At 38.4% G+C, this 10,359-nt stretch overlaps 1 protein-coding gene across 1 annotated transcript; it reads right to left on the bottom strand.

Moving 5' to 3' along the window:
- LOC117403335 (putative ferric-chelate reductase 1) lies at positions 1–5,147 on the bottom strand. Its single transcript, XM_034005409.3, has 6 exons — positions 5,008–5,147; positions 3,602–3,800; positions 2,816–2,946; positions 1,758–1,852; positions 1,215–1,320; positions 1–703 (listed from the first exon to the last, which is right to left on the bottom strand). The coding sequence occupies exons 2-6, from the start codon at positions 3,798–3,800 to the stop codon at positions 641–643; spliced, it is 594 nt and encodes a 197-aa protein (XP_033861300.1). The 5' UTR covers positions 5,008–5,147; the 3' UTR covers positions 1–640.
- Positions 5,148–10,359: the final 5,212 nt, after the last annotated feature.

The following is a 10,359-nucleotide window of genomic DNA, read 5'->3' as shown; positions in this document are numbered from 1 at the left end:
TTAATGACTTTTACTTAATTGTCATAAGCAAGTGTCATTTAATGCACAGTTTATCTACATTTTTCCTGTCACTCCATTGTTGTTATAAAGCGACCTGTTCTGGGGTGTTGTCCTGCTTTTTTGGATAAAAGCATCTGCTAAATAATTAAATAATAAGCAGTCACTGTGGATCTTGTGAGGAAAATACCATCTTGAGGAAGGAAAAGGGGGGTTCTGAAATTCATTAATACTTATCTATTCAGGAATACCAAGATATTTAAATAAATAAAAGGGTCTGAGGTGAGGAGAACTGGGCAATACAATCGCTACCCCGAGTTGTTCTTTAAATCATTTGTTGTTTCCATAATTTGTGTCGGTATTGTATATGTGCAGAGAAAGCTTTAAAACAAGGAGTTATTTAATGCATTTTTTATTATTATTTTGGTAAATGAAAAAGGGTATACATTAACATTTTTGATTTTTAAAGAAACAGCAGTCTAGCAAAAGTTCCATGAATATTACATGTTAAACAAAGACTTTATCTAAAGATAAAATATTCACTGAGATTCTGTAGTTAAACTGATAAGGAATTAACAGAGTTTGTCAAGGCCCAGTTTTTAAAAGATGAATACATGTTTATTCCAGTTGCTTTCAGATCCGTCTACCTGTAACACATCAGGATGCCGCTGACAAACAGAATCAGTGGAAGATGTAGCATAATATTCTGAAAAATAAAATAAAACAAATAAATATGTATTCAACAGAAACACATCTTTACTAGGAGCTTCACTTTAATGAATACTTTGTGTTCTGATAAAATATTGTTTTACTTAATGTACATAATGGTCCTATATCAGAAATGACATTTCTGAAAATATTCTAACCAGCAAATGAAGAGAATTTGACAAATGCAATGGTTAAATAGGGTATAATTAGCAATGTCCTGTTAGAGTTATCATTTTTTGTTACACACCTGTAGTAACTTCAGGTAAACTGTGCTGTTAAAGCACATGTGGATTGGTAGAACACAGACCAACAAACCGTTCTATAGGGGCTACTATAGACCTGGATCAACATATTATATACTGTTTGTCACACTTACATTTTTCAGGCTTTCTAAATTTATGTAAACATGCAACAGTACAATTAACAAATAAGAGAATAAATAAAGACAGAAAAAACAGAAGCCCTTACCCTACGGTAAATGGTTTCAACATTAAAATAAACAAACTTACTGGATTAAATGATGAAGATGAACTCGCTGGTGCAGTAGTATTGAAAGTCACTTGTGAACTTTTAACTTGAACCCAAAATGTAGTCTTTGATTTAACAAAGGTGGCTCTAAAAAAGAATAATTAATGTAATGTCATGCCACTTTTAAACTTATTTTAATTGCACTGTTGGCACAAAACACATTCTTTCAAGAAAGGGCAGTGCAACTGAGAACTTAGTTGTGTACTTTTAATCAAGTAACCAGTAAAATAAAACAATAAGGATTAAAAAAAACCTACATGAATGATTGAACATTGTATTGTTTTGGGTGAGGCAGAACAAAATTGTAATGGTATTTGTGCTAGATCCCTGGCTTCCCTTGTTGGTAATCCCTGTTGAAGTTTTAGATTTACTTGAAATTGGCAAACAACCTGTTTTAAACCTTAATAGGAACACATTAAGAGTACACTGACCCCACCCCTCCCCTCCTGTTATAAGGAGTATAAAATAACAGAGGATGCCGTTCCTTGAATATTGCCATTACCCCGTGAGAAGAAAGGGCAAACCTGAATTCAAGGTCTCCAGTGCTAGAACTTGGCGCCACCCAGGTGGCTTGGATCTTTGTTAGGCCTGTACTGGACTTGTGACTTACAGCAGAATTCTTAATTTTAAAACAAAGAAAACAAACAATTAATAATCTTCACGGCTCAAGAATTGACAAAAATGAGTAAATTAGGATGAAAATATTAGGTATGTTCAATTTAATTGGTTGAAGGCTATACAATAAATGATTGTTACAATAACAATGCATTTTAATTTTAAAACACAACATCTGGTATGACACTAAAGTTGATTACATCATGCTTTGAGGTAGTGTTGCACTTCCTCTGCCACTTCACCAGTAAAGTAAAATTGTCCCTGTGGCAGGGCAGAAGCCTCGCTGCTTTAAATAGTGTGTGTGAGGGAATGTATGGATGGCAGGAATGGGGTTAAATCGATCCCTGCCAGCAATCACATGTGTGGCCATTGCCCAATTAGGTAATTGATGCCAATTGGGGCGTGGCCACATGTATAAAAGGAAGCGAAATCCTTTGTTTCCTGGAGGAGTTTGGTGCGGTGCATTTTTTGTATTGTTTTGGAAAACTTGGTCAGTGAAGGCAAATGCCCAGCCTGACAACGAAATTGTTTTGTTTAACCTTTTATTTTGGCCCTTATGCCTGTTTATTTTTTTTTCCTGTGGTTTTTTTTTTTTTTTTTCAGTAAAGTGCGCAGCAGCCCTTTAAAACTGCCAGCCTGGGCCGTGACACTACCCTGTCACAGTCCCAAACCCTTCAACGCCCTCTTTCCTGTCATCATACAATTAGCTGCGTCCCCTATTGACCGACATGCTTTTAGCCAGTAACATGCTTCGACCCAGATGAGGTGAAACTAATTAATAAGTTAAACAAAAACAGACTTCCTGAGAGTAAAGCATGGAAAAGAAAACTTTCTGTAACCTAGTGTAGTACCAGATACCAGACAGAACTCAATAGGTTTCTTTCAAAACTGCACTTGGGACCTAGGAAGCAAACAAAAGTGCATGATATGTGAGATTTATTAAATTATTATGTCAGCTACAACTTACAGGTCCGTTGCAGTCTAGCCCTTGAGAGTTTGCAGTATCAGTTACAGTGAAAGTACCAACAGCAGCAGTTCCTCCAGCCCTTCGAGCTTGCAACAAGAACCCTTCAAAAGGATCGCTTCCTTGGAGAGTTACTTTAAAAGCAACAAACAAAGGAAAAAAAACCATATATAAAGATACAAGAAGAAATTCTGAGGTGCTCACACTCTATTTACCAAGTAAAAACATTGGTATTAGTTTTGCACAGATATCATTGTAGTTTACCTTCATGTATTTCTATAGGACTTTTACATATATAACACATATTTGACTCTCATATACTTTAAGGGATGACATGCCATTAGAAATATTATATATACACAGCGTTCCCCCTTTATAACGCAGAAGCCAGGAGCCATGTGTTCCGCCTTATAACGAGAATACTAGTGTTAGTGTAATGGCATTATGGGGCAAATGGGAGCCATGACTTATATAACCTGTTCCGCAGTATTAAGAGCCATCTTATAAAGGGGGAGCACTGTATACATACACACACATTATTGTTGCATCTAGATTCACTCCAGCAGTTAGAAAACAAAACATGTTTTATAATCTGGAACTTTATGCTATTGGCACTTTTTAAATGGTTGAAATTCTAGACAGTGAAAGCTAATTTAAATATGTATTAGATAAGGAGAAATAGTTGTGTCTGGGAAAACATTTTTTTTATTATTATTATTAATATATCATTCTTGTTAAAATAAGGTGCCTCCTAAACAATTTCAAATGCAGAGGCTGTTTCTTAGGTACCTGTTATTTTCTCTCCGGGGCTGTATGTGTTTTTACTTGCTGTGATGTTATAGGGAGCAAGTGTAGTCTGGGCACTGACACCATGGTCTGGTATCATGTTAATACACGAGGGAGTAACTTGGCCATTTGGATAACAAGTAACGACCAGTAGGAAATTCCCAACAATAAGAAGAAAGAGAAAAAAGCTCAGTTTTTCCATCTAAAAAAATAAATAAAAAGGCTTAGTAAGCACTGTATACATTTATACTACAGCTTTATTAGTTTCATAACATTCCTTTCTACTGTAATTATTATCTGCTGTGTGGTTGTTAGATGACGAACATCAATAACAGCATATGAATACAGAGTTTCGGCCCATGTCGCCCTTCCCACCTCCATTGTCAGAACTAAACGTGTTTATCCCTCAAATATCAGATCTTAAAACAGTGGAAACAACTACCCATACTACCCTCACCTGCATACCTGCCCTTGATACGACAACAAGCAACCCCTGGGTTCCCTCAGGCACTTGGTCTGTTATTTTTATATTATATGGTAATGGTCTGTTCAACACCAGAACAGGGAAATAAGAAAACATAAGAAAATGAGCCACAGAGGATCAATTGCAGTGTACCACATTCAATCCACTTAATGTGTCTAAAAACTAGTAGATTAAGCAGGTTTAGTCCACTTGATTGAACTAAAGTTAGTACACCTGCTAATGCCAATTGCATACCAGATTCAGTTAATCACAGGTGGATCATCTGCTAAATCAGACTAAACAAGATCCTGATTGCAGTGTGCCAAATCAGACTTTTTTTTCTGTAAAGTATATGGAAAACTATCTAATTTAATATTATTCACATAACATTATTCAGCAGGTTTCATTTGACTATGGAGCAAAATAGTTAAATCTATAGGGTGATTTTGACCATAGCTGAAGGTTAGTCCTCGTTATCAGTCTACTCTAATGTATCACTTGTTCAGATCATTTAAACCAATTACCTGGGTCATCTGGTTGGTACTGTGCAATCAGGATTAAGCTAGTACAGATTTGCAGGATTTTCTAGTCAGAAAATAAAATTATATCTTGTCATATAATTATTACTACCACTGTCGGTAAAATTGGGACAGTTTGTTTATGTATTTATCTTTTAACAATGTGAGATTATTTTTTGTATTAACTAATCTACTTATTTACACATTACTGATCAATACAAAAAAAATTAAAACAAGGTTACATGGCTTTAATACTGAACTTAAAACAAAAAAAAAGTTCTCTCAGAGGTAATTAATTTGCAATGAAAGCCAAATTTAAATTCAGTTATTTCTTATAGAATTAAAATATTTAAAAAGCTAAAATTAACAAAAAATATTGAATTTCCAAATACAATGTTTGTACAAATAAATGAAAATAAGTTTGTTACCTTTCTCAGGGTGACAGAACTGTTACAGAGAATGATTTTCTGACAACAGCTGCAAGTTGTAGCAATGAGTTGAATAAAAAAAAAGCTTTGTCTGTCTCGTCTTTTAACTGCTCCGGACGAGTATACGTTGTGGGCATGGTATCAAGTGATCACACCTGTCTAAAGGTGACATCATAGAAATTTTGTACATGCATAAACTTATATGTACAGAATTGTACATGCAAGTAGAGTGGGGAAAGGTAGTGGTTAAGGCTGGCTAGTGACAATAATAACAGATGCAGACAGGAGATTGCAGTTTTAAGCTTTTTCTGACACCTTTTTAAACAATGAAATTAGCAAAAAGCAAAAAAAAATCAACAAATAAATCACCCAAGCTTTTCTGTCTTGGTGGTTTTATCACAGACAGCACACAACCTGTTGCACTAGCCTGATTCTAATGCCATTTTCACACTAGTACTTTTTAGAGTGTTGAGTGTTTTGTTCACACTTACCTTTATGCGTCTTTCAGAGCAACTGACTACTGGACTCACCTAATCCGCCTCTGCGGGTTTTGAGTCTGCATTAATTACATACTACCAGAGTAATTTTACCCTGCATTAGTGTGTGAATCTAAATCATATTTAAGTTCTTCTAAGAAAACTCTGCATTTGGGAATATAATTTGAAAACTTAGATTTGTGTATATGAAAAATTTAGCAAGCATTAAAAAGAGATTTACAATGAATTCAAAACCTGCTGACGTACCAGTAGTACAAACAGAAATTAAAAAAGCAAAACATCATAATGACTCAGCAGTATTTCAACTATATTTAGGGTTTTTACCAATGACTGCATTAACAGATCTTGACAATTGCAAGATATTCCCGGAATATAAAATAACATATTAGAAACTAACAGTTACCACATGCTTCCCAGCAGATGAAATGTAAAATACTGTGGTAAACTTTAATGGATGGTGGATAGAAAGCCTCCAGTTCCACAGACTAGTTGACTTGAAATGCCGAGACAGTCTTCGGCAAAAAAGCAGGATTGGTACGGATCGTAACTTTTGTCCTGGCTTCTGCAAAAATGAAGCAGGCTTTCGCAATTGAGAATGCCTGCATCTCACTCACCCACTTTGCGGAGGTGACTGCAATCAAGAAAGTTGCTTTGAGCAATAAAAAACTCAGCTCATGGGACAGGTTGTGGGTTCGAACCTCTGAGGCAGGCACCACGTCTGAAAGACGTCCCACTTGTACCCGTACTGGGAATGCGTGGATGCTGCTCTGGCATTTTGCAGGGTATCACTAATCCTATTGGACAGATCCAGACGGCTCAAATGCAGCCATTCAGGGGCCAGACCCAGACCTTGGGTAGTCTCCATGGCTGGCCGCTCAGTAACTGCATCAGGGCTGAAAACCAGACTTGTTGGCTAATAAGGCTCTATTAAGAGCTCCCCTTGAGAGGCAGTCTGCTGCCCAGTTTGTCACCCCGGGCAGGTGTACTGCACGCAATGAGAGGAGGTTCTCGTGTGCCCAGAGCAAAAGCTTGCGGGCCACGCAATGGAGACTGGGAGACCTGAGGCCATCCTGGTGGTTTATGTACGCCTCCACTGTTGTGCTGTCCATACAGACAAACACGTCTCCCCTCGAACCTCCTGCAAAGAATTCTGCAAGGCCAGGTAAGCTGCCTGCAGCTCCAAAACATTTATGTGGAAACCCAGCCAATGGGGGATCCACACACAGAATGAAACACAGAACGAGAAAAGAAATATTTCTCAACAAAATACAGTAATAACAATTACTTTATACAAACCGTCTCAATTTTTTGCCGAAGCCAAAACAAGAATAAAATAACTCCAGCTAGAGCTATTGCAGCCTGGGGGGTGAGCACCAAGTCAGCCGACTTACGTTGCTTAATCCCTGGAAAGGAGCGACTCAAGCCGCAGGCTTCACGTGGTGCCACAGCGGGACGTAACAAACAACACGGTGTAGTGCACAAACACGCGTAATTAGTAAAACTAATACAGCAGTTATTTTTAATATCATATGTTAACCTATTACATGTGGTTCAGGGGGACTCCACCCTATCCTTTTATCTTCTATCATCAATCAAATCTACTTACTATTTAAATTATTAGTCACACTGTATACTTCCTTCTTGTGTTGTTTCATTTGGTTGTGAACCTAAGCAGATTGCAAGACACCCAGCAATTTCTTTCTGTGTAAAGAATTAAAAAAGAACAAATTAAGTATGGAGTACTTACCGCACAAGCTCACTTCTTGTCTGTATCGGAACATTCTTCGACAGCTTCAACCCAGGATCTGGTCAGCCCACCACTCTTCTCTCTATCAGGCGTCTCAGTAACATCTGAGCAGGTGCCTCCCGAGCAGGACAGCATACCACTACCCACCGTCCAAGGAGTCAATCCCTGTCGATCAACACGGCTCCGGGCCAGGGATACACCTCCAGAGCGATTGTACCTTAAGGACTGGACTTTCACAAGCTCATAAAGATCCTCCTCAAAAACGGCAGTGAGATTGTAGCAGGGAGCAATCCGGAATCTCTTTTCATTTTCTATTGTAATTATATCTCTGCAGAACCAATTTTTCCACCCACAAAAACTCCCCAGCTGCACTCTGCTGTTCAGCTGCCCAGGTCAGACAGCAGGCAGTCTGTCTCAGAACAAGCTAACCTCGTAGCCAGCACATCAGGCCAGCAGACAGCTGCTCCAGTCAGTGAAACTCAGCAGGAACATTCTCTGATTTTAACGAAATAAAAGCATTTATGCAACCATTTGCAGATTCCTTATCCTCAGTCAATACCAAACTCAGCAACTTGGATAAACGGGTGTCCAACATCGAGCAAGAGAAGCAAAGTTCTGCAGTTACAGTGTTTTCCTCCATTCCTGCAGTAAACTCACCCGCTTCTACTGTAGCTACAGTCACTTCTGGTTTGATAGCAACCCCGGTCCCTATGGTCGAGCCTCCGATCTACAATCTTGCAGCTGCCACAACCACTGCTCGTCGCCACTCAACATCCCCGCAGATTCGGCGAAGCATAATTGAAGGTAAAGACGTTAATCTGGTTTCTCTATTGATGGCTACATCCGAATTTCTGGACCATAGAGTGGTGGATTGTGAAGATGTATCAGTCACGCTGAAATCCAGAGACCCCAGATTACTTAAAAATGTAACTCTGCGGGAATTCATCCTTGGACTCTTACGAATTCTATATATTGGAGCTATCTGTCAGATATGGAGGGACTATGTTTTTCGATTACCACAAATCATTTTCAGCTAAAGCAGCAGCTATTTTGTAATACAGAACTGCTTGAGTTTAAAGTCATTAAAATACCAGAAGAGATATACAGTATTAAGCCTGGTCTAAATATCCATTACATGGAGATGTATGGCTGACTGGATTGTTGTAAAGCTCTCAATAACGTGGAAGACATTAAAGTTGCCTTTAAACAGTTTTTAAAATGTGAGTTTTCAGAGACAAATGGAAGGCTATTGCATCTTCCCACAACATAAATATATTAAATTAGGTATGCCCAGAACTTCATATTTATCTAAAGAAAAAGATATCACCACGTTATTAGGTGTAGTCTTCAAGAAAACTGGTTTGTCTATCACTTGAGTAAGTATGTTAGAGGAATGTGTATGTCAGTGTCTCCTGATACACTGACAAGCTGCTGACGTACCAGTAGTACAAACAGAAATTAAAAAAGCAAACATCATAATGACTCTGCAGTATTTCAACTATATTTAGGGTTTTTACCAATGACTGCGTTGCTTAATCCCTGGAAAGGAGCGACTCAAGCCGCAGGCTTCACGTGGGGCCGCAGCGGGACGTAACAAACATCAGGCATAATTAATAAAACTAATACAGCAATTATTTTTAACATCATGTTAACCTATTAAGTGTAGTTCGGGGGGCGGGAGCTGGACTCCACCCAATTCTTTTATCTCCTATCATCAATCAAATCAACTTCCTATTTAAATCATTAGTCACAATGTATACTTCCTTCTTGTGTTTTTTCATTTGGTTGTGAACCTAAGCAGATAATCACTTCCGGTTTGATACCAACCCCGGTCCCTACAGTCGAGTCTCCGATCTACAATCTTGCAGCTGCCACAGCATATGGTTCCGCCTCCACAACCACTGCTCGTCGCCACTCAATATCCCCACAGACTCGGTGAAGCATAATTGAAGGTAAAGACGTTAATCTGGTTTCTCTATTGATGGCTACATCCGAATTTCTGAACCATAGAGTTGTGGATTGTGAAGATTTATCAGTCACGCTGAAATCCAGAGACCCCAGATTACTGAAAAATGTAACTCTGGGGGAATTCGTCCTTGGACTCTTACAAATTCTATATAGTGGAGCTGTCAGATATGGAGGGACTATGTTTTTCGATTACCACAAATCATTTTCAGCTAAAACAGCAGCTATTTTGGCAACAAATAACCACATCATCGACTGGGCACAACCTGATCTAGATGTATTCAACAGGATTTTTAGTGGTTTCAGAGCCAACACATGCAGGGTCTGCGGCTCCACTGGCCACTCAACCTCTCTCTGCCCGAAAGCTGCTTTAGCATCAACTTCCAGATCAGCAGCCTGGATCACTCCTCCTCGTTTCTCGAACAGAATCTCGATCCTTAACTCCATCCATTCTTCAGTTCCACCCGAGCAATCAGCAAGGAAAGACACATTTGGGCAAAAAATCAGGTTCACAGGAAGGCGGCAAATATGTAATTCTCTCAATTCCAGTATATGGTCTTTCAGACAGCGCACAAACATCCATATGTGCAGTTTCTGCAGGGACACCCATTCTAAAGCCATCTGCCCAGTAGCTCCAAAGTGGCTCTCTCCAACACTTAAAGTCTTCACTTCCGTAAATATTTCCATCTTAAAACAAACTTCTTAATCACGCTGACAATTTCTTCAAACATTTCTGTAAAAATTGCACTGCAAGAGAGTACTACTTATTTATAATACCTGAACTTTAAGTCTAATTTTAAAAACTATATGAACATAATTTTGATATTCCATTAATTAAACAGTAAGGATATGGACATTTATAAAAAAGATATCTAATAATGTACAGTCATGTAGAACAATTTCAATTACACTGTGATTACATTGGAAATTGCATTCAAAGCAAGGACAAGTTATTTCCATTGTTAATATAATCATCCCGCATAGATTTCACCCACTGCACATGCTGTTAATCTCAACCCTACTTTTACTTTGCATTACATCATCGAATAATTTCAATGACAATGAAGGCTGTGTGGTCCAGTGGTTAAAGAAAAATGGCTTGTAACCAGGAGGTCCCCGGTTCAAATCCCACCTCAGCCACTG

This window comes from Acipenser ruthenus, chromosome 10 (genome assembly GCF_902713425.1).
Source record: "Acipenser ruthenus chromosome 10, fAciRut3.2 maternal haplotype, whole genome shotgun sequence".
NCBI classification, from domain to species: Eukaryota; Metazoa; Chordata; class Actinopteri; order Acipenseriformes; family Acipenseridae; genus Acipenser; species Acipenser ruthenus.
This window is presented reverse-complemented; position numbering and strand designations above follow the sequence as displayed.

Excerpts from the sequence above, each read along its gene's own strand:
- LOC117403335 (XM_034005409.3), bottom strand. The coding sequence starts at position 3,800 with ATGGAAAAACTGAGCTTTTTTCTCTTTCTTCTTATTGTTGGGAATTTC. Across the intron at positions 1,853-2,815 it reads GGCTAGACTGCAACGGACCT|AATTCTGCTGTAAGTCACAA; the intron begins GTAAGTTGTAGC and ends TTTAAAATTAAG. Across the intron at positions 1,321-1,757 it reads ACTGGAGACCTTGAATTCAG|AGCCACCTTTGTTAAATCAA; the intron begins GTTTGCCCTTTC and ends ATTCTTTTTTAG.